Source organism: Anomaloglossus baeobatrachus, chromosome 11 (genome assembly GCF_048569485.1).
Source record: "Anomaloglossus baeobatrachus isolate aAnoBae1 chromosome 11, aAnoBae1.hap1, whole genome shotgun sequence".
Lineage (NCBI taxonomy): Eukaryota > Metazoa > Chordata > Amphibia > Anura > Aromobatidae > Anomaloglossus > Anomaloglossus baeobatrachus.
The window spans coordinates 124,244,986-124,270,461 of NC_134363.1; the positions used below are offsets into that span (position 1 = coordinate 124,244,986).

At 50.3% G+C, this 25,476-nt stretch overlaps 1 protein-coding gene across 1 annotated transcript in view; it reads right to left on the reverse strand.

Moving 5' to 3' along the window:
• The window catches only part of TTC34 (tetratricopeptide repeat domain 34), a 150,252-nt gene that overhangs the window by 65,749 nt on the left and 59,027 nt on the right, over positions 1 to 25,476 (reverse strand). The window contains exon 5 of the mRNA XM_075327959.1: positions 11,292 to 11,565. Within this exon, the coding sequence (XP_075184074.1) occupies positions 11,292 to 11,565 (274 nt within the window). The remainder of the gene's footprint in view (positions 1 to 11,291; positions 11,566 to 25,476) is intronic.

Consider the following 25,476-nt stretch of genomic DNA (forward strand, 5'->3'; position numbering starts at 1 on the left):
AGATGTGGACACATGATGACTGGTAATAAGAAAAGAGAGGACATGAGGGGGAGGGGGGCTGCAGGGTGAGTGCATATGAGGGCTGCAGACTGACAGAAGGATGTGAAGGGGTGCAGAGTGTTTGAGAGGGGTAAGTTGGGGTACAGGCAGGGTGAGATATGTGGGCAGGGTGTGTGAAATATGGGGGTGTAGTGTGTGTGATATGGGGGTGCAGGCTGTATGGGGAGCAGGATGTGTGACATATGGGGGTGTAGTATATTACAGGTGTGCTATATGGAGGTGTATATAGTGGTGTAGTATATGGGGGTGTAGTGATGTAGTATATTACAGGTGTACTATATGGAGGCATAGTATATTACAGGTGTACTATATGGAGGTGTAGTATATTACAGGTGTACTATATGGAGGCGTAGTATATTACAGGTGTGCTATATGGAGGCGTAGTATATTACAGGTGTGCTATATGGAGGTGTAGTATATTACAGGTGTGCTATATGGAGGCGTAGTATATTACAGGTGTGCTATATGGAGGTGTAGTATATTACAGGTGTACTATATGGAGGCGTAGTATATTACAGGTGTGCTATATGGAGGCGTAGTATATTACAGGTGTACTATATGGAGGTGTAGTATATTACAGGTGTACTATATGGAGGCGTAGTATATTACAGGTGTGCTATATGGAGGTGTAGTATATTACAGGTGTGCTATATGGAGGTGTACTATATTACAGGTGTGCTATATAGGGGTGTAGTGATGTAGTATATTACAGGTGTGCTATATGGAGGTGTAGTATATTACAGGTGTGCTATATGGAGGTGTAGTATATTACAGGTGTGCTATATGGAGACGTAGTATATTACAGGTGTACTATATGGGGGTGTACTATATTACAGGTGTAGTATATGGGGTGTAGTGATGTAGTATATTACAGGTGTATATAGGGGTGTAGTGATGTAGTATATTACAGGTGTACTATATGAAGTTGTAGTATATTACAGGTGTGCTATATGGAGGTGTAGTATATTACAGGTGTACTATATGGGGGTGTACTATATTACAGGTGTAGTATATGGGGTGTAGTGATGTAGTATATCGGAGGTGTATTATATAGTGGTGTAGTATAATACAGGTGTATATGGGGGTGTAGTGATGTAGTATATTACAGGTGTGCTATATGGAGGTGTAGTATATTACAGGTGTACTATATGGGGGTGTACTACATTACAGGTGTAGTATATGGGGTGTAGTGATGTAGTATATTACAGGTGTATATAGGGGTGTAGTGATGTAGTATATTACAGGTGTACTATATGGAGTTGTAGTATATTACAGGTGTACTATATGGAGGTGTAGTATATTACAGGTGTACTATATGGAGGTGTAGTATATTACAGGTGTACTATATGGGGGTGTACTATATTACAGGTGTAGTATATGGGGTGTAGTGATGTAGTATATTACAGGTGTAGTATATGGGGTGTAGTGATGTAGTATATCGGAGGTGTATTATATAGTGGTGTAGTATAATACAGGTGTATATGGGGGTGTAGTATATTACAGGTATATGGAGGGAGTGTAGTATAATACAGGTGTAGTATATCGGGGTGTAGTGGTGTAGTTTATTACAGGTGTAGTATATGGAGGGGGTGTAGTGATGTAGTATATTGGGTAGAACTGAGGTAATTATATTAGTCCGGCCCTCTAAACCAATCCCAATTTCTCATGCGGCCCCATGGGAAAATTAATTGCCCACCCCTGCTCTAAACCAATCCCAATTTCTCATGCGGCCCCATGGGAAAATTAATTGCCCACCCCTGAAATAGAGGAAGAGATGCTAAGGTAAAGGTCACAGACTAACAGGCAACACCAACGGGCACGGGATCCAGGCATGCGCCCTTCCAGCAGCAGCGGTGTCAAGAACTTTGGTTTACCACAGTTGTCGGTGTCAGTTTTATTGGACTGAGTGAGTACACAAGCGACCCCCCTACTTTCCCAACGGCACCTCCCACATATGTGTGTTTGTGCTCAGTGTATACATGTGTTTGTGTGTGTGTGTTATTTGTGTATACATATGTGTGTGCGTATATGCTCAATGTAAACATGTGTGTGTTATGTGTGTGTATACATACAGTATACAGTCATATGAAAAATATGAAAAAAATTGGGCACCCCTATTAATGTTAACCTTTTTTCTTTATAACAATTTGGGTTTTTGTAACAGCTATTTCAGTTTCATATATCTAATAACTGATGGACTGAGTAATATTTCTGGATTGAAATGAGGTTTATGGTACAGAAAATGTGCAATCTGCATTTAAACAAAATTTGACCGGTGCAAAAGTATGGGCACTGTGAGACTGTGACCGGGGTTATCTATGACGGCCGGTATGTCTCGCCCCGGTTGTGCTCACTCCATGATAGAAAGTAAATCCACTCTAGGGTTAATGCTGTTTTCCTACAGGCTGAAGGAAGGGTTAAATGGAAACAGGAACAAGGGCAGGTGTGCCGGGTGTGAGGGAGTGAACACAACTCCCTGAGTTCTCTGCTGGAGAGGCACATGTATAGTGTTGTGGACTTTTGTTTGGACATTAAACCGTGTGCTGTGAACCTTAATGCCTGGATCCCGTGTCTTCTGCTGCGCAGCCGACCACGCTACCTCACATATGGTGGAGAATCGGCGGGCATGCCAGCCGGTGAGGTGTAGCATCCATCCCTGGTGACCCAGTAGCACATGTCCTGGATTCGAGCGGCTATACTACAGCCCAAACCCGGTGACGCCATGGAGGACATACTAAAGCAGCTGGCTCAGGCTAATGCACAGCAACAACAGGCTAATGAACAGCAGCAACAGACCAATGCACACCTGCTCCGGGCGTTGGAACGTCAGCAGCAATCCTTGCAAGGGCAGGACAAAAGGCACCAAGAACAGCTGGTTCAGGCCAATGCACGTCAGCAGCAAGCCTTGCAATTGCAGGAACAAAGACATCAAGAACAGATGGTTCTCCTGGCCAAGTCGATCCGTGCCGGACCGGCAGCAACAACCCCGGGACCGGGTGACGACGGCAGCGTCCGGAAAGCGGTGAGACAAGCGTTGCAAAAGATGACCCCGGGGGATGATGTGGAAGCGTTCCTGGCGGTGTTTGAGCGGGTGGCCGAGCGGGAAAAGCTGCCGACCCCCCAGTGGGCTGAGGTATTGTCGCCCTATCTGACGGGGGAACCCCAAAAAGCGTACCTGGACCTCTGTACCGAGGACGCCATTGACTATGTGACCCTGAAAGCCGAAATACTGGCTCGGTTGGGGGTGAATACCTATGTACGGGCTCAGCGGGTAAATCAGTGGTTCTATGAGGAAGCCAAACCCGTACGCTCCCAGGCCTATGACTTGTTGCATCTTGTAAAAAAGTGGTTGCAGCCTGACACTCTGAGCCCGGCGCAAATGGTGGAAAGGGTAGTAGTGGATCGTTTTGTGCGCACTTTACCCGTCACCGTTCAATGGTGGGTAGGACAGGGTGACCCGAGTACCCTGGACCAATTAGTGTCCCTGGTAGAGCGGCATGTGGCTACGCAGGACTTGATACGGGACACTGAGACTTTGCGTACCGCCCGTCGGTCCGGCCCCTCCAAGCCTAGGGCCAAGGACCCACCGCTGACAACGGTGCAGGAGTCCCCTACCGTCCCGTCTGAGGCCGCGGCCGCCATTCCTGAGGTCCGGAAGGTTCTGTACCCTAAACGACAACCCGTCAAGGGGGTTTCCGTCCCAATTAGATGTTGGCGGTGCCAGCGGGTGGGACATATGGAAGCCCAGTGTCCACTCACCACGGAGCCCATGGATTGTGGGGTTACCCGGCGGGGTTCAATGTATGCTCAAGTGGTGTGTACCGCTGACCTGGTCTCCCCAGAGACGGAGCCCCACTTGTGCCAAATACAGGTGAATGGATGTCCGGTTACAGGATTGTTGGATTCCGGAAGCTTAGTGACCCTTGTGCGATCCACCTTTAGGGCTAAAGTAAAGGCCACAGGACGTACCGTGGGGGTGGTTTGCATACATGGGGACCGCCGAGACTATCCCACAGGGATTGTCACCATCACAGCACCTTGCGGTCAGGTGCAACATGAGGTGGGACTTCTTAACACTCTTCCCTATGACGTGATACTAGGAAGGGATCTGCCCTATTTTTGGACTTTATGGAAGGGACCCCCTAAGTCTCCTCAGATATTGGTCAGTCCGGGACCTGAGCCCTACAATCCTGAATCCGGGACACCTGCCGTAGGGGTCCCCATGATAGGGACAGAAAGTGAACCCGATAGGTCGCCCCTAGAGGTATTGGCAGGAGAGGCTGAGACGGTCGAACCCATCCCGGAGTTGGAGGCGTCCCCGGATACGTTTGGGACTGCCCAACTCCAGGACCCTACATTAATACATGCCCGGAGTCGGGTGACAGTAATTGACGGGGTGGCACAGCTGCCCGGTGCCCAGGTAAGGTACCCCCATTTCGCTCTTAAACAGGATTTACTCTACCGGGTAGATGAAATACGGGGCGTGGGGGTAGAGCAGTTGGTGGTGCCCCAGCCGCATCGCCGGCGGGTCCTCGACTTGGCTCATAAACACCTGATGAGTGGCCACCTAGGGGTCAAGAAAACGCAGGAGCGAATATTGCAAAGGTTCTATTGGCCCGGAGTCTTTGGGGAGGTAAAACGGTTCTGTGAAACCTGCCCGGAGTGTCAGCTTACCGCACCCATGACCCATTTTCGCAGTCCGTTGGTACCGTTACCCATTATAGAAGTCCCTTTTGAACGGATAGGGATGGATCTGGTGGGGCCCCTCGTAAAGTCCGCTCGAGGGCACCAACACATCCTAGTGATCGTTGACTATGCCACCCGGTATCCCGAGGCGATACCTATCAGACATACTGCAGCAAAGCTTATAGCTCGGGAGTTGTTTGCTGTGTTCTGCCGGGTGGGGTTGCCCAAGGAGATCCTTACGGATCAGGGGACCCCATTCATGTCTAAAGTGACCAAAGAGCTATGCCGGCTACTCCAGATCAAGCAGTTGCGTACGTCTGTGTATCATCCTCAAACGGACGGTTTAGTCGAGCGTTTCAATAAAACCCTGAAAACCATGCTCAAAAGGGTGATTTCAAAAGACGGGAAAGACTGGGATATGATGCTTCCCTATTTGAGGTTTGCCATCCGTGAGGTGCCACAGGCATCCACGGGGTTTTCGCCTTTTGAATTGTTATACGGGCGACATCCCCGGGGATTGTTGGACCTGGCAAAGGAAACATGGGAGCAAGAGCCCACCCCCCATAAAAGTGTGATTGAACACATTTTGGGTATGCAGAACCGCATAAGCGCGGTCATGCCAATTGTGAAGGAGCATTTACAGGAGGCTCAGGCCGCGCAAAGCGGCCGCTACAATAGACAAGCCACCGTGCGGACCTTTAAACCCGGGGATCAGGTGTTGGTATTAATCCCCATGGCGGAGAGTAAATTCCTGGCTCAGTGGCAAGGCCCCTACGAGATAAAGGAAAGAGTCGGGGTGGTTAACTATAAAGTATTGCAGCCTGGTAGGCGGAAACCTGAACAAATATACCATGTCAACCTATTAAAACCTTGGCAGGAACGGGAAAGCCTGATGGCTGTTTTTTCCCCATCTCCCTCCTCTTCGGGTCATTCACATCCGGCTCCAGCGACCTCCGGAGAGGACGAACCGGAAGTAAGGATTGGAGAAGCCCTCACCAAGACTCAGAGGCGAGAGGCCAGACGGTTGGTTCAGCAGAACCCCGATGTCTTCTCCGAGCTGCCCGGTAGGACCAGTCTGATACGACATGATATTGTCACCGAGCCCCACCTGAAGGTACGCCTGAAGTCATACCGGGTACCGGAGGCTCGACGACAAGCCATATCGGAGGAAGTAAAGACAATGTTACGCCTGGGGGTCATTGAAAAATCCCGGAGTGAATGAGCTAGTCCGATTGTCCTAATACCAAAACCCGATGGCTCCTTAAGGTTCTGCAATGACTTTAGGAGATTGAACGAAATATCCAAGTTCGATCTCTACCCCATTCCCCGGGTGGATGAGCTGATTGATAGGCTGGGACAGGCGCGATATTTTACCACGCTCGACCTGACCAAGGGGTACTGGCAGGTGCCACTGACGGAGTCCGCCAAGGAGAAAACCGCTTTTGTTACGCCGGAGGGTCTCTTCTACTATGTTGTCTTGCCTTTTGGGTTACATGGCGCTCCGGCCACGTTCCAGAGGTTGATGGACTTAGTGCTGGAACCCCACCAGGCGTATGCATCAGCGTACCTTGATGACATCATTATTTACAGCTCCGAGTGGCAGACCCACTTGGAACAGGTACAAGCGGTGGTGGACGCGCTTCGAACAGCCGGGTTGACAGCCAATCCCAAGAAATGTGCGTTGGGACTCACGGAAGCCCGCTACTTGGGCTACGTAATAGGCCAAGGAGTGATTAAGCCCCAAGTTAACAAGGTTGAGGCGATCCAGAAGTGGCCTAGACCCCTGACCACGAAGCAGGTTAGGGACTTCCTGGGTATCGTGGGATACTACAGGAGGTTTGTAAAGGATTTTGCGGGACTATCAGCCCCCTTGACGGACCTTCTCAAAGGCAAGAAGTCCGTCATGGTGCGCTGGACTCCGCAGGCCGAGGACTCCTTCCGGGCCCTGAAGGGGGTCCTGTGCGGACAGCCCGTTCTTGTACACCCTGATTTCCGGAAGGAGTTCATAGTGCAGACTGACGCCTCAGAGGTCGGCCTGGGGGCAGTGCTGTCTCAGGTGGTTCAGGGGGAGGAACACCCAGTCACCTTCTTAAGTAGGATGCTCACCCCTCCCGAGCGGAATTATAGCGTAGTGGAGAAGGAGTGCCTGGCGATCAAGTGGGCCTTGGAGTCCCTACGCTATTACCTGCTGGGACGGCAGTTTCGCTTGGTGACGGATCACTCTCCACTGGTCTGGATGAGGTCCGCCAAGGAACGGAATGCCCGGGTTACCCGGTGGTTCCTTTCTCTGCAGAACTTCCGGTTTACGGTTGAACATAGGGCCGGTAGGTTGCAGGGCAACGCCGATGCCTTGTCCCGCGGCCCATGTTTGATGGCGGGAGTTCAACCCCGCACGCTTGAACTGAGGGGGGGGGGGGATGTGAGACTGTGACCGGGGTTATCTATGACGGCCGGTATGTCTCGCCCCGGTTGTGCTCACTCCATGATAGAAAGTAAATCAACTCTAGGGTTAATGCTGTTTTCCTACAGGCTGAAGGAAGGGTTAAATGGAAACAGGAACAAGGGCAGGTGTGCCGGGTGTGAGGGAGTGAACACAACTCCCTGAGTTCTCTGCTGGAGAGGCACATGTATAGTGTTGTGGACTTTTGTTTGGACATTAAACCGTGTGCTGTGAACCTTAATGCCTGGATCCCGTGTCTTCTGCTGCGCAGCCGACCACGCTACCTCACAGCACCCTAATCAATTTCTTGATTTGAACACTCCTAACTACTTTTTACTGACTTACTAAAGCACTAAATTGGTTTTGTAACCTCATTGAGCTTTGAACTTCATAGGCAGGTGTATCCAATCATGAGAAAAGGTATTTAAGGTAGCCACTTGCAAGTTGTTCTCCTATTTATTATTATTATTGTTTATTTATAGAGCACCATTGATTCCATGGTGCTGTACATGAGGGGGTTACATACAGAATACATGTACACGTTACAATAGACAGACTAGCACAGGGGGAAGAGGGCCCTGCCCTTGCGGGCTTACATCCTAAAGGATTTTGGGGAGGAGACAGTAGGTGGGGTGTAGGTGGGGCGGCAGCTCCGCACGGTGGTGGGGCGGCAGCTCCGCACGGTGGTGGGGCGGCAGCTCCGCACGGTGGTGGGGCGGCAGCTCCGCACGGTGGTGGGGCGGCAGCTCCGCACGGTGGTGGGGCGGCAGCTCCGCACGGTGGTGGGGCGGCAGCTCCGCACGGTGGTGGGGCGGCAGCTCCGCACGGTGGTGGGGCGGCAGCTCCGCACGGGGGTGGGGCGGCAGCTCCGCACGGTGGTGGGGCGGCAGCTCCGCACGGGGGTGAAGCAGTGAGGTCATTGAAGGTTATAGGCATTTCTGAACAGATGAGTCTTTAGGTTCCGTTTGAAGCTTGCGAGTGTAGTAGATAGTCTGACGTGTTGAGGCAGTGAGTTCCAGGAGACTGGGGATGCTCGGGAGAAGTCTTGGAGTCGGTTGCATGAGGAGCGAATGAGAGAGGAGGATAGAAGGAGATCTTGGGAGGACCGGAGGTTACGTTTTGGAGTGTAGCGAGAGATTAGTTCAGAGATATATGGAGGAGACAGATTATGGATAGCTTTGTAGGTCAGTGTTAGTAATTTGAATTGGATACGGTGGAAGATTGGGATTTGAATCTCCTATGAAGAGTGGCATCATGGGCTCCTTAAAACAACTCTCAAATGATCTGAAAACAAAGATTATTCAACATAGTTGTTCAGGGGAAGGATACAAAAAGTTGTCTCAGAGATTTAAACTGTCAGTTTCCACTGTGAGGAACACTGTAAGGAAATGGAAGAACACAGGTACAGTTCTTGTTAAGCCCAGAAGTGGCAGGCCAAGAAAAATATCAGAAAGGCAGAGAAGAAGAATGGTGAGAACAGTCAAGGACAATCCACAGACCACCTCCAAAGACCTGCATCATCATCTTGCTGCAGATGGTGTCAATGTGCACCGGTCAACAATACAGCGCACGTTGCACAAGGAGAAGCTGTATGGGAGAGTGTTGTTAAAGAAGCCGTTTCTGCAACCACGCCACAAACAGAGTCGCCTGAGGTATGCAAAAGCACATTTGGACAAGCCAGTTACATTTTGGAAGAAGGTCCTGTGGACTGATGAAACAAAGATTGAGTTGTTTGGTCATACAAAAAGGCGTTATGCATGGAGGCAAAAAAACACGGCATTCCAAGAAAAGCACTTGCTACCCACAGTAAAATTTGGTGGAGGTTCCATCATGCTTTGGGGCTGTGTGGCCAATGCCGGCACTGGGAATCTTGTTAAAGTTGAGGGTCACATGGATTCAACTCAGTATCAGCAGATTCTTGACAATAATGTGCAAGAATCAGTGACGGAGTTGAAGTTACGCAGGGGATGGATATTTCAGCAAGACAATGATCCAAAACACCGCTCCAAATCAACTCAGGCATTCTTGCAGAGGAACAATTACAATGTTCTGGAATGGCCATCCCAGTCCCCAGACCTGAATATCATTGAACATCTGTGGGATGATTTGAAGCGGGCTGTCCATGCTCGGCGACCATCAAACTTAACTGAACTGGAATTGTTTTGTAAACAGGAATGGTCAAATATACCTTCATCCAGGATCCAAGAACTCATTGCAAGCTACAGGAAGCAACTAGAGGCTGTTATTTTTGCAGAAGGAGAATCTACAAAATACTGATGTCACTTTTATGTTGAGGTGCCCATACTTTTGCACCGGTCAAATTTTGTTTAAATGCGGATTGCACATTTTCTGTTAGTACAATAAACCTCATTTCAATCCAGAAATATTACTCAGTCCATCAGTTATTAGATATAGGAAACTGAAATAGCTGTTGCAAAAACCCAAATTGTTATAACGAAAAAAGGTTAACATTAATAGGGGTGCCCAAACTTTTTCATATGATTATATGTGTGTATGTGTTCAGTGTATACGTGTGCGTGTGTTATGTGTGTATACATATGTGTGTATGTACCAAGTGTATACGTGTGTGTGTGTATGTGTGTATACGTGTGTGTGTGTGTGTGTATATGCTCAGTGTATACATGTGTGTGTTGTCTGTATACATGTGTATGTACTCAGTGTATACGTGTGTGTGTGTGTTATGTGTGTATACATGTGTGTGTGTCTATATGCTCAGTGTATACATGTGTGTGTTATGTGTGTATGTACTGAGTGTATACGTGTATGTGTGTGTTATGTGTGTATACATGTGTGTGTATATGCCCAGTGGATACATGTGTATGTTATGTGTGTGTAACATGCAGTGTGTGTGTCACATTCTGTGTGTATGTAGCATCCATTTATAAACCCCGGATGTACAGATAAGAGCTAATAGGTGTAAACATGACGGCAGTCGCCCAACGGATGAGCAAAATCATTCATCAGGGGCTTGATTGTTTAAGGTGGATCAAAAAACCTTGTTCGCAGCAGCACATTGCCCCATGCAGACTGCTGCCGTGCTTCTGATAACATTGTATTGTACGGGGACAGATTGATCTGCCAGTGATTGCTCTGTGCCTGTCATTCTTCATCAACTTGTGTAAAGAGGTCGGGAAACAAGTGCAGAACAATTTCAGTGTTGTTGATCGCCCTCATTTAAAACGAGCTCAGTGCATGTAAATGTAACCGAAATGTTTGCGTGTGATGGTGCAAATAGTTTGCATTTTTGGCCCCACTTTTTATCTTTTGCCCATGGTCCCACTTTGTCTAAATCCAGTCCTGCATGGGGCCTACAAGTGGGTTTTGACCTATACTTAGGGGTACTTTACACGTTGCGACATCGCTAGCATTTGCTATCGATGTCCAGCTCGATAGCACCCGTCCTCATCATACATGCGATATCTTGTGATTGCTGCCGTAGCGAACATAACCGATACGGCAGCGTCACACGCACATACCTGGTCGGCGACGTCGCTTTGACCGCCGAACAATCCCTCCTTCAAGGGGTAGGTGCGTTCGGCGTCACAGCGACGTCACCGCGATGTCACTAAGCGGCCGTCCAATAGAAGTGGAGAGGCGGAGATGAGCGGGACATAACATCATGCCCACCTCCTTCCTTCCTCATTGCTGGTGGACGCAGGTAAGGAGATGTTTGTCGTTCCTGCGGCTTCACACACAGCGATGTATGCTGCCGCAGGAACAACAAACAACATCGTATCTCCTGATGTAGCGACATTATGGAAATGAACGACGTTACACAGATCAGCGATATTGTATGCTTCTGTGCTCGTTCATCGTCGCACTTAGGATTTACACATGCGATATCGCTACCGGCGCCGGATGTGTGTCACTAACGACGTGACCCCGACGATATATCGGTAGCGATGTCGGAACGTGTAAAGTACCCCTTAGGATTCCCTGATGCCAGTCTTTGGATTGCATAGAATACAGTGAGATAATACTGCATCCTATAATATAAATATCTGCATCTTATAAAAGAACTTCAGGATTATAATTAGACCATCACTAACTCCATTGATAAAAATACATTATATTTTCAGCCTACCTTTTGCAATGAGGATATCTGTGCACAATATATGAACGCTTCCTTGCCTTTTTTCGATTTCACAAAGTGATTCTGCGATGATCTCCAAGTCCTTAAATAAGGGGTCACTTTGCAGGCTTTTATTGGAACTGAGCAGTTGGGCCAGACCTGTACGGCAGTGGCCATGTAGCCAATCTACCATCTGTACCTGAGCCTCCGACTTCAAAGAGCGGATCTCCTGGACAACGTAGCCTGCGTCTGCTCTGAGGGCCAGCACCGTGTCACACACCGCTTCCTTTGTGATTAAAACAAGAGAAAAATAGTTAGGTCCAACAAAGACATTACTGTTAAGTCATTAATATCCAAATAGTAATTAACCTCTGGACGGGGAAAGCTTGGAGCAAAGTAAATGATCTATTGTGAGCATTGGCAAATAGTTGAGAAGTTGCCCGATTTTTTTAGAACTTTAGTCAACTTTTTCATCGTCAGAAAAGGAATGCGAAACTGAATATTGCAGGGTTAACCTCCAAGACCCTTTAGTTAGCCGTTGGCTTGGCAGACAGATATCACTCCTGATCCATACACATGAGCACAAGAGTGCTCATATCATCTGCGCATTCCGGAATTTTCCATGGGAAGAGAGGAGAAAGCAACTCCCATAAAAAAAACCCAATATGATCATCTATATAGATTCCGACAGCTTATCCTTTCTTCCATCATCATCCATTGAGGAGGAGTTGGGAGATCATCATTTACATCAGAAGGTAGTCCATTCCCATTGAAATTGGTGAGTTTGGATGGCTTTCATCTAATGTGTATTGGGTCTTTAGATATTGACTTTCCAATGGCACCCTCATGGACTCTTACCACAATTACATCTACAAAGGGTATTTTTAGATTTTATTTCTCAATAATATGAAACCTTTAAATATTCACACAAACGTTTAAACACATTCAAAATGACCTTCATTTCAGCCCAGGTATAGACATTAGGTAGGGACCCAGCAAAAAGAGATACGCCTTGACGCTGCCTGCTGGGCTGACATAAAACTGGCCTTTTTTTTATGCTCTGTCTGAATTTTTAAATTAATTTCCATAGCAGAAAGACATGTCCAAATTACTGTATTCAATGTTTGCATTCCTTAGCATTTCAGAGTGCATCTGTTTATTTGTTAGAGTATATTTCATGTTCAATTGGCACCTGTTCACATTTGTTTGTTAGGAAGTGCCGTCAGCATTCTCATCTATAGGGTCATGCCTTCTGACTGAGCACTCTTTTCCCAGCAGCTTAAGGTGATTTCTAATTTCCTATTAACAGGTTCTTACCCATCCATAGAATTGCAGGCTGTTCAGCCCAGGTAGAGACATTAGATAGGGACCCAGAAAAAAAGAGATATGCCTTGATGCTGGCTGCTGGGCTTATATAAAACTGGCCTTTATATGCATTAGGTTTCTCAAATTTACTATAAATGTATTCTTTAAATTTATTAGTACTTTAGAATACTTCAACACAATCAACATCAAAACGAGCTTCATTAAAAGGAGAATCGAAACAACCCTTGAGCCAAACAAATGTAGCGCCCCTGAAGGCTTCAGGGTGCTACAGGGAACTGCATCCTCTCCTAGGGTGCAGGGCCTACCCCCAAGGTTCCAGGGAACTCAATGCCACTACCATCACAACACAGAAAATCCCAGCTACCACCCACACCAGTGCCTGACAGTCACAGACCGGGGGGAGGGTTCCATGTCCCAGGGCCAGCACGGGGGTGACTAGACAGCCTAGTGGATGGGGACAAGTCAGTAGAGTGTAGAGTTCCAGAGAGAGAGGAGCTAGAAGTGGAGTGCAGAGCTCCAAAGAGAGAAGAGCTAGGAGTCGAGTCGAGAGCTCAAAGGAGTGAGGAGCTAGGAGGGGAACCTGCCAGCTGGGCGATTAGCGGAGACCCAGGAGCAGAGGCGGACAGTTGTCAGTCAGGGGTGACCTGTACCTGAGGTTTGCCAAGGACACTGCCTAGAGGGGGTAGTGGAGGCCAAGACGGTGCAGCAAATCCTTCTGGAGCTGTGCACAGACAGGGCACAGGGCCCTAGATCAGGGAAGAGCTTCAGGCACCTTGATAATTGACCTGCCTAGGGAGGGATTGCCATGACCCTCTTTGACCCAAAAGATCCGGGGGCAACAGCAGCACCGATTCTGGACCAGGGCCTGGAGATTCCAAGTACTGGCCCTACAGGGTCCACGCTGCCAGCCGGATGGACAAAGGGGCTGTAAAACAGCCGGAGAACCCAAAGTTTTAGGCTTGGGATCTCACCACAGACTTCAACACAAAGTGCAGAGGTAGAGCCACTAGATCACTAAGTGGCACTGATAGTACCGGGACTGGAACGGGCGTCCCAGAGCTCTGACTGAGTAAGGACTTGGTTTAATGTGTGTGGTACCTGTCTCCTACACCGTCTCCCTCATCCAGCATCATGATAACCAGTAGCGTGTGTTCCTGTTTTCCTGCACTATCCACTTCATCCAACACCACGAGGGCACCGGGGCCTTCCCTACCTGCGGAGGGAATCACATCTAGCTGCTCCATTCCATCAGCCCCAGCGCCCTTACACAACAGCGGTTGTATACCCGTTACCGCAAACCGCAGGTGGCGTCACGAACACTTCTCCCTTGTAAATACCTCCTTTATAGAGTGTCTGCTAAACTTGAGTCCGGGGACCCTCGAGCCACAGTAATCCCAGACGCGAGCAGCTCGCCTGCCTAGGGGTGGCACACAATTTCTGCACAATATTAAAAGAAAATATGTTTATTTCTATGTGTACCTTTAAATAAATCCAATGTTCAGACTTTTTGGGGACTTAAAAAAAAGAAAGAAAACAAAAATCTGCATTTCATTATTTTCTTAAACTTTCCTATAATAGGTTTATCCCAGATGAGTAAAGCTTCTAAATCAGTGCGTCGCCTTCCCTAGAGAAAGGTGATAAAAATAAAAAACATAGATGGCGTCTTTTTAATTGAGCGTAGGTTCTCAGAGGCATTTGGGAAGAATAAAATCTATTCTGAGCTATTATAATACCTTTACCTATCTCCTCACACAGTCATTACTCCGCCAATAAACCTGGGCCAGAACTTTTTCGGCTACATCTTCCATATAAATAGCGTTATTAATAACATGGTTGACTCTTTAATTGTCAGCTCTCAGATTACATTCGCTGGAATTTTAAAGAAGAACTGCACAAACTTTTTTTCTTCATCTTCTAATAGGTGATGCATAGAGATGAGCAGATCTGTGGAAGTTCGGTTTGGCGGGCTTAGCCGGACTTTTGAAAAAGTTCAGTTTGGGACCAGGACTTGACATGAAGCCCAATGGAAGTCACTAATTAGGCAGTTCAGGTCTCCGCTCATATGCAGCCAGCCATAAACAGATCATTTCCGGGGTAGAATGGACAGGGTTTTTCCATTTTTTTGTTTTGTTTGTGCACTTTACATCTGATCACGCTATTGTTAACCCCAGTGCAAGCGTCTCACACTGGGCTGAGCACTGAGCGTACCCAAGTACAGCGATGCTTGCTTGATTGAATTTGAGTTCGGAGATCGGGAGCTTTATGTATGCAAACCAAAGTCTGTGCTCTGTACAAACCTCGAAAATGGAACGTCAGGTTCACTCATCTCTAGGGAAACATTATAATCAGAGATCACGCTCTGCGGAACACCACCACTTCACGAGAGTTGGCCTCCATGTGGGACATGAATATCATGTTGCGCTGCTTCAAGTACTCCATGAACATATCCAGGGCTGATAACTCCATCATCAGCATTACTAACTTAGGCTACTTTCACACATCCGGTTTGAGCAGTGCGGCTCAATCTGGCTGTGAAACCTATGCAACGGATGTGCCGAAAACACCGCATCCTTTGAATAAGTTTTTACATGCGGCCTGTCCGTTTTTTCCCGGTTGCGGCACGCTACTGAGCATGCGCAGTGGAAGAAACCGCATGTGGCGGCCGGATGCGTTTTTTCCGCATCGCGCCGCATCCGGCGTCCATAGGCATACATTGAAAAATGCGCCGCAGCGGCCGGATGCGGCACGATGCGTTTTTTTTGCCGGAGCAAAAAACATTGCAGGCAGCATTCCATCCGGCCGCGGCATCGGCTAAATCTGCCGCATGCGGCAAAAACCGGACTGAACGCAAGCCCATGCGGCACAATACGGCACTAATGTAAGTCTATGCAAAAAAAAAAACGCAACCGGCGGCAAAAAAACGGTTGCGGTTTTTCTGCAGAGCGCCGTATTGTGCCGAAGAGCAAAAACCGGATGTGTGAAAGTAGCCTTATTATCCCACTTCTATGCCTCCTTGAAAAAACACTCAGGCAAAGATGGATGAGATGGTGATACAGGAGGAAGAACAGAGACCATTCACATGATTTTCAGGCCAGTTGTTCACACATTGCTTGTTGGACGAGTCCTGTACCAACGGCGGCCAGGTACACAGCTGGCCACCCAGGGGACAGTTTTTGGGAATGAGGATGAAGAGGAACCATGTTCCCAGAAGGGGGTCACCCAAAGCAGCTCACGGGCATCACTGGAGCATGGTTGGGGGCATACAGAGGAAACAGACGATATACCTCCCACTGAGGACAGCCTGTTGTTGCTTCTGGGCATCCTGGCACACATGAGCTAATACAGGTTGCAGTGCCTGTGCAACGACCGCCAAGATGCCTGAATTGTTACTAGTGCAGATTATTGGATGTCCACCCTGCTGTATTCGCGCCTCAAGCACAACATGCCATCGTTTATTCATCACTGGAGCATGATTGGAAAATGTGGGAATACAATCGTATTCTGGTAGATGCAATATTGTTCCCAAATGATAACGGGGGCTCAGTGGAAACACAAGCAGAAGAGGAGGATTAAGTTGCCAAAGCAGCTGGGGCACCGACACTATCTCGGAAGGTAGGGTTAATCTGGCCGAAATGGGGAAAAACTTCCTCAACATGCCACAACATTCAGCACCACCAGCTGATATGGTCCATATTAGCAGGAGGCAGTATTTCAACACCATGGTGGAATAGTATGGGTCCACATGGCTCCACGTACTGGCTCTGCCAAATTTATTTTCCGGGTCTCCAAATTGGACATAAGGCCTGAGCTTGCCCTTTACGCCTTGGAGATTCTGGCCAACCCTGCAGCAAGTGTACTGTCGGAATGTTTGTTTAGCATAGATATAGTGTGTTCACAAACAGGTGCACCTGTCTGTCCACAGCCAAAGTGGGAAAGCTCACATTCATTAAAACGAACCAGGCATGCATCCCACAGGACTTGTCTGTACCTTTGACTAACTATAGAAATATACCAGCCGCACCCAGCCATTGTTATACTCCCACTGCAGTTTGTTCTTTTGGTTTTCCAGTCCCAAAATTTTGGGGTCCCCCAAATTAACTCTGTCACCCCTCCCCCAAAATGAATTTGGCTGCCTCTTCCTCCTCTTCCACCTTCACTGCCACGTCCAACTCCACCTCTTCCTCAACCTCATCCTCCACTTTGACCTCCGCCTCCTGGTTCAAGATTTCTGTTTCATTCCATGGTACTTTAAAGGGGTTCTGTGTCCTCTTTGGGGGAACTCTGAAATCATACTGTGGCTGTACTCTTAAAATGTTGGCTCTGTGGGGAACTCTGAAAACAGTCTCTGTGGCGGCACTGTTAACATTTTTATTTATTTTATTCATTTACGTTCTACTTAACCATGATTGCTATGGTGACAAAACTTCTTTTAGTCATTTCCCTATCCACATTTGTTGCAGGGCAATGATCCTTCTCTTATCCCCATTTTGCAGCCCCCTAGCCCTTACGAAGACAATTTTACAGCCAAAAAATTTGCGCCCCCTTTGACTTCTATGGGGTTTGTGGTCCGAGGTCAGGTTATGGTACCAAACTGAACTTTTAATTACAGTTCAGCCGAACACAGAGAACTCAAACAATCCGCTCTTCTCTACTAATACGCTTACTCTATGAGTGAGCAGGGAAACAAAGAGTCACATACTTTCTCTATGAGTGGGCACAGGAACAAGGACTCACATGCTTTCTATATGAGTCCTGTTAGGCTATGTGACCACGGGGAAAGTGTCTTGCAGATTTATCCGCAGGACATTCCGCAGGAGTTCCCAGAAATACGCAGGACAACTTTGTCTGTTTTCATGCTGCGGTTTTATTGCGGAATGTCCTGCGGATATGCTGCAGTATTCTGCATTGAGGATACAATACCATGGCTTGGGCACTGCATCCTCAATGCAGAACAAGTGCTGAGTGATCGAGGCGTTCATACTTACCTCCATCACGCAGCACTTCACTTTCTGCCGTGTCTGTCAGTGTCTTCAATTTGCAGGAGAAGGTGAGCGGGCCTGAACTAGCTCTGGCTGTCACATGACCGGATCTCGTGCAGGCCCCGCCCACCTCCTCCTTCCTGCTCCTGGTTCCACCGCTCTCCTCTGCACCGGAGGAAGTGACTCCGGTGTCTTCTATCAAGGCAGGTAAGTATGGGAAAAATCTGCAGGAATAATTCACATGCTGCAGATTTTCCGCAGGGAAATCCGCATTATTTCGGCTGTGAAAAAAACCGCAGCATGGGCACAGCACTCCCCAAATGCCATAGAAATGGCTGGGAACTCGCTGTACTGCGGATTTTTGAAAAATCCACAGAATTTCCGAGAAAAAAAATCGCTGCAAATTCTGCAAATTTTCCGCAGCGTGGGCACATAGCCTTAGCATTTAAACTACTTTTTATATGAAAATATGAATTAAATCATAGTGAACTTCATAACTCTTAGCTCTTCCACTTCCCCTATACACTATGCTGCCCAAAGTTGAATTTATGCCTCTGTGCCTCTGAGAGAGGTTGTCACTTCCGATCCCTTAGGGTACGTGCTCATGATCTGCACATGCTGCGTTCTGGATGCAACATGTCTTCTCCTGTGGAGACTCGAGTGTTCTCAACAGAACACAGCGGTCTGTGCCCATGAAAAGGGTTCTGGGCATTGCAGACTTTCACTGTATTCTCCTAGCTGAGAACACTCGCATTTCTCCGAAAGCATACATTTGTGACGCCCCTGAGCTTGAGGTGCCACAGGATATTACACCACTTTTCAGGGGTAATATCTATCCCTGGTCAGGAGGGGGTTAACTGCCGGTGTCTTCACAAAACCACACATCTACAACAGTAAGGTGCTTACTCACAGGGGTTTGGACTAGGGCAGACAGGATAGTTAGCCATCAGGAAGCATGGGACTTTCCCAGTCGCTAGGACAACCACCGGGGGTGAGCACCACATGGGGTAAAAGTAGGCGCAACCAACACACTTTAGACAGAACCTTCCTGGGCACAGCTTGGGATCACATCTAGTATTGACAACAGGAGTTAGTGTTTCTCTCTCTTCGTGGACCCATGGTTTGGAGCAGGAGGCTCGGCCCGGGTTCTGGATAGCAACCGAGGGACACTTCACTAAAAGACATTCAGCAGTGACTGCCGACTATCCAGGATCGGCTGGAGCCCATCGAGGCAAAGATCGGTACTCTGGGGCAGCACTTGAACTACTTGTGAGTAGAAGGCCTGGAACCGCAGCCCCTGCCTCTGCCTCTCCTTTACCGGCGCCGATGCCCAGCGCTTTGGCGCTAATGGGGACTACCACCACCCCTGTCCTCCTCCATCATCATCCCAGGGTAATCCTGCTCCGCTTGTGGGGAACGACACCATCCCGGCTGTGACCCTCACCATCAGCCCCGAAGAGCAGCACCTGCAGCGGCGGCCCCCTTCCCTGGCCGCGTACCACAGGTGGCGTCACAATCATAAAAGACTTTCCTAACTTCCAACTACCACCTCCATTCCTGCCTCCCGTCCACCGCCTTTCTTCCCCTTCTGTACACCTCAGGGTATTGGAACCGGGCCAGGCCACCTTGTGACCCTGTGGGGCGCTACATGACGCATCTATAAGGGATAAGCAGGTTATCCTGTAAAACACCCCCCCCGTACCATATCTACCTAAATGAAGACGAGAACCACGACTTTATTGCAGGAATGGCCACAGTTTTATTTTACCGTATATATGTATACCAAACTTGTGGCCCAACATGCCACTCAATTGTTAAACTTAACCTTATACATATATACCCGTATAACCAGAAACACCGATAGATCCGTCCGAGAGGCAAACCATCATTCCTAACCCCCCGGCCGTAACCTCCAAACCGGCCCAGAGGACCACCTCGGCCGTGACCACCCGGCCCGAGGTGAGGGGTAACAACGTTCCATCGTTAATTACCCCTACCCAGAACCTGCGGGACCTCCGCCCACAAGTTCCCATCCACTCCGAAGCCACTCCCCTGGAGCGACTTCGTACCAACAAGCCGACTGTCGGTACTCCCAACCTCTCAGACGGACCTATCACCCCGCCACAGGCCGGCCAAGTGACACCCTTACTTGGCCCGGGCCCCCCACACCCCCAGTGCTTGCTCTAGGCCATCCCTCAAACCCAACATCCATAAATCCAGACCCACATCAGTCAGGTGAACCCCATCTCTCCTTAGATACTGCTCCGTGGACTCCTCCAATTCTCTATGCCGCACCACCAACCCACCATTTCTCGCCACAAACCTGCCAATAGCCCGGTTCAGCTTGCTCCGAGCCCTATTAATACGGTCCACCGACCTCCCAAAACGCCACTGCGTCCGAGCTATAATGTCCGACCAAACGATAACTATGCCCGGGAACGCCCTCCACAAATGTAACAGGTCCAGCTTTATATCCCTTTTCAATTCCCTCGCCGACCTTACTCCCAAATCGTTCCCTCCCACATGCAAAATTAACACATCAGGGGCACGATCCATACGGCTATAATAAGCCACCTCAGGGCGCACCCTACCCCAGGTCATGCCCCGAATTCCGAGCCACTTTACTCGAGCTTCCGACACCGACACTCCGAGCTGCCGACCGTCACGCCGCACATCCGCCCGTAACGCTCCCCAATACACATAGGAGTGCCCGAGGATCCACACAAGGCATGGACCTATAAAATACAAAGACCACGAATAAAAACAGCAACAGCACAAGAAATTGCCCACAAACCGGCATCTAACACCAACCTTGAATCCCCCACCCCTGACCATCACCTGACCAAGTGAGGCCTTATGTACAAACGGAACCTGGAAGACTCCCACCTCCCAATCCGCCGGATACAATCCTCACTCAAACCCCACCTGGCGGCCTCCGTTGCCGCCCCAATCCGGAAGGAGTGAGACCCGTACTCACGTGGCTCCTCCCCCACCCTTGCTAGAGCCATCTTCAGCACCGCATTGAATTGATACCGCGACAAAGCCAATCCGTCCGTATGTCTAAGAAAAACACCAGGGTAACCGCCGCGCACCTTTAAAAACTCTGACACATGTAACACTGGGCACAACTGGTGCCCCGGTAAAGCGTACAACACTACTAAGCGCCCCCGGCCCCTCTGATCCGTCTTAGAAAAACGAAGCCGACATTCCACTCTATCCTCCCCCAGCATCACATCACCCAACAGCAAACCACCCATCGCTTGCTTAGTCGGGCTGACCAATTCGCCAATACGAAAGGCCCCAAAAAACGCCAGTACAAAAGCTACCGAGAACAACACCTGCTCATAAGGAGACGAACACAACTCCCCTAAACACCCCACCAAACGCACCAACAATGGCAATGACACCGGCCGCCTACAGTCACGCGACTGAGCCCCTTTTCGAAAACCCTTCATCGCCTGTCGCACCAGAAAATCCTTAGTCGCATCCCGAACCCCTTGCATCTGGAACAAAAAGACCAACGCCGCCAACTTGCAACCAATCACCGAAACAGACCTGCCTTCCGAAAAATCCCCACTTATTAACATCAGTACCCCCAACACTCGACCCTGGTAACCCGACTCCATGAACTCCCTACTTTCCAACTCTGCCCATTCCTGCCACACCGCCTGATATCGGCACCAAGTAGCCTCAGACACCGATCTCCGAATTCCCTCAAAAGCTACACCGATGCCAGGTCCCACAGCCAGTTCGGGCAAGGTTCCCCCTCCGCGTCCGCTTCCGGCACCAGCTTCCTGAACCTGCAAAACTGAAACCGTGATAGCGCATCAGCCACCTCGTTGCGAATCCCAGGCACATGCCGAGCCACCACGCAAATGTTTAACTCCAAACAACGCAACACTAGATGCCTTAAATACCCCACAACCGGCGGGGATTTTGCCGACAGTGCGTTGATGGAATGCACCACCGCCATGTTGTCACAATGCATGCAAACCCTTCTTCCAGCAAAAACAGGGCCCCACAACTCCACCGCCACAATAATGGGAAACAATTCCAACAGCGCCAAATTCCTCACCAAACCTGCTTCCACCCACCGCCGCGGCCACTTTCCCACACACCAGCGCGTTTGAAAAATTGCTCCAAAACCTGTCGCCCCAGCCGCATCCGTGTACAATTCCAGCTGGCTATTGGACACCGCCTCGCTCATCCAAAGGGTCCGACCGTTGTACCGGTCCAAGAACTCCTCCCACACCAACAAATCCCCATCATTTTTGTCACTCTGACAAAGTGATTTGGAGCTTTTACCCCTGCAGTTGCGCTCGCCAGTCTCCTATTAAATATCCGCCCCATCGGCATAATGCGACAAGCGAAATTCAATTTTCCGAGCACTGACTGCAACTCCCGCAACCGCACCTTCTTGGCCTGAGACAAGAACCGCACCGACGCCTTCAAATCCAACAGCTTTCCCTCCGGCAACCGGCATTCCATTGCCAGTGTATCAATTTCGATACCTAAGAAACATAATACCGTCACCGGCCCTTCTGTTTTGTCTTTTGCCAACGGAATACCCAGGCTCCGCGCGATCCGCTCTAACGTAAACAACAACAAGGAGCAAACCGAAGAGCCCGCCGGACCCACGCAAAAGAAGTCATCCAAATAGTGAATCACCGAATGGACTCCTGCCACCTCCTTGACTACCCATTCCACAAACGTACTGAATGCCTCAAAATAAGCACACGAAATGGAACAGCCCATCGGCAGGCAACGATCCACATAGTATTCACCATCCCACATACACCCTAAGAGATGAAAGCTCTCTGGATGCACCGGGAGTAAACGAAAAGCTGCTTCCACATCCGCCTTTGCCATCAGGGCCCCCCGCCCCGCTACCCTTACCAGCTCCAAGGCCCTATCGAACGATACATAACATACCGCCGACAATTCCGGTGATATCCCATCATTCACCGACAATCCCGCCGGATAAGATAAATGATGAATGAGCCGAAATTTGTTCGGCTCCTTCTTAGGTACCACCCCAAGGGGGGAAATCCGTAAATTAGAGAATGGCGGGTCCTGGAATGGGCCCGCCATCCTCCCCAACTCCACCTCCTTCTGCAGCTTTTCCTTCACCACCGCCGGATGTTCTTTTGCGGACCGCAAGTTTCCCGGGCGAAACACCGGCGCCTCAGATTCAAACGGAATCCGAAAGCCCTCTGTAAAACCACGTTCCAACAACTCCGCCGCCCGCACATCCGGGTATCTACTTAAATAGGGAAGCATCGCCTCTACCCTCACTGGCGTCCTCCCTTTTTCCAGACCCCTCCCCCGCCTTTCCTTTGCCTTTCTTGAAGCACCTGGCCAGAGGGTGGGACCCTCCACATCCGGAACACTCGTGTCTGAACCGACAAGAGGCCCCGAACTTACACTGTCCCTCGTTATACTGCCAACAAGCTCCCTTTTTCTGTCCAGCCGAGGACCCGCCACTCGCACCCGGGCTCCCGGCACCCCCTCGAAAGGGCTGAGCCGGCGCCGTCATTAACCGCATCCACAAAGAAATATCCTTGTGGCCCCACTGGACTCCCGGCCGCAGAGCCTTCCGCTGCCGGAACTGCTCATCATATCTCAACCACCCCAAACCGCCGTATACTCTATACGCTTCCCCTATCGCGTCCATATATCCAAATAGGGCGGAACAATGCTCCGGCTCCTTTTCCCCGATCACACTGGCTAAGATAGCAAAGGCCTGTAGCCAGTTAGTAAACGTCCTCGGGATCAACCTATACCGCCGTTTTTCCTCATCCTCCTTCTCCTTTTTTGTATCACTAGGTTTCACCTTATCCAAATTAAACTTTTCCAAGGGAAGCAGGGAAAAAATGTCCACATACTCCCCCTTCCAAATCTTTTCCCTCACCTCCTTTTTTAAATGAACCCCTAACTGCCCTTCAAAGCACACATAAATTTCACTCCGTGCCCTATCATCCAAACGCACTACCTCATCCTCCTTTTCTTTTTCCTTTTCCGCCTCCTTACTCGCACCCACGGAAGCCGCCCCACCAGCCTCCTGTCCCGTACCTGCCGCCGAGGTCGTGTCCCCCGCCGCAACATCGCGCACCGGCGCTTCTGTCCGCACCACTTCCGTGGGGCCCACCCACGCCCCCACCGGAGCCCCAGGCCCAGTCCGACTACCCCGTTCCGCAGACAACCCCTGCAACACCCCCAAAAGCTGCCCCCAAAACTCTGGACCCGGTAAACCAGACTGCCCGACCGCACTCGCCCCCAGCGCAACGCGTCCCGCGACGGAACCCCCGCCCTCGCCCGCGCTACCCACAGCATGTAACATTTCTGTTGTCTGCTCACCAGGCTGCCGTTGAGTCGACGCCGGAACAGCCGTGCCACGATCTTCCAGCTGCCGCTCCGTCCGACCTGCCGCTGCTCCTTCTTCCTCGCTGGAGTCCGATGCGCTGCCGAAATCCTCAGGGGGGACCAGCGAGGGGACAGCCCGCACCTGGCGGCCGTCGACCCCCACGGTCACCGCACCCCGCTCGTCCGGGCGACTCCTGCTTGACCTCTTCCTTTTCTCCCGCCGTGGCGCCCTGCCGCCGTCTCTTCCCGCTGTAATCGTGATATCCTGCTGCGCCGCCCCTTCTCCTGTCGTCCTCAGTGGGCTCCCTCCCTGCCGACTGCAGGAAGGCCGTGCCGAGCTTGCTCCTCGCCGGGACCCACCCCCAGCACGCTCCTCGCCGGGGGGGACCGTGACTACCGATCTCCTCTGTGCCTGCGGGCCACCGTACCCCTCCTCCGATCTCCTGACCTCGCCGCTCACATCCGCTCCCGTCCCCCGTCCTGTTGCTCTCCCCTGCGGCCTGCAGGGAGTCTCCTCCGGCAATCCGGCACGCCGAGCGCCACCCCCAGCCGGCACATCACTGGGGGCTGCCGTCATCCATGCTCCGGTCTGGTGCTGCGCAGGCCGCGGACCGGAAGTGGGCCTCGCAGAGGCTCCGCCCACCCCCGACCCACGGGATCTCCGTCGCGGATTCCTCCCGGTGGCCGGCTGCTCCCCTAGGTTAGTTGGAGGGCTCCGCCGCTGCTCCGGAGGGTCCCCGCAGGGGCTCCTTGATCTGATTCTCCCCCTCCAGCTGGGGGAGTAGCGCTCCGGCGGTCGCGCCCGCCGAGCACGTAGCCACGGCCCGGGCGCTGGAACAGCAGGCGGCGCCGCTCCAGCCCCACAGACCGCTGCCAGCTGCTGCCTCAGGGCATCCACTCCCACGACCTCGGATGCCCCCCGCACCATCTCCAGGAGTTCAGCAAGGGCAGCCATGGCAGGAAGCAGCAGCAGCACTACGTCCTGGGACACAAAGATCTATCGACGAAAGGGGAGGTAAACAGCACACCCCCCTCTCTTATACCTCTCCCAACACCCCACCCCTTCCTTGCTCCCCCCCAATCCCCTTACAGCTCCCTACTACCAATCCTGTACTCCCACACATCCCCCATCCCATGCAAACCTATTAACCCTTTCCTAACCTTGCACCCTCCCGATCGTCATGGGGTCCATTCACCCCTATGGGGCTCACTGCCCTTCTTATTAACATGCTATGTCTCAGGAAGCCGCACCGCATTTCAGTTTATATTGCATAGAAAAAGAAGCCCATTGGACATCCGATTTCTATAAATACCATCCACTGTGTTTGTACTGTACAATACAGCATTTTGGATGCAGCGAGAATATACAGTCCAAAACGCTGCAAACACTGATCGTGGGAATGTACTCCTACAGATTAGAGAATACTGTACTGATCTGCTATGAAAACCGTAAGCAAACTATGAGAAGTTTTAACCTGGAGCTTTGCCAAATTGCATCATAGTCCAAGCATAAGTGTTCTCTTCTCTTA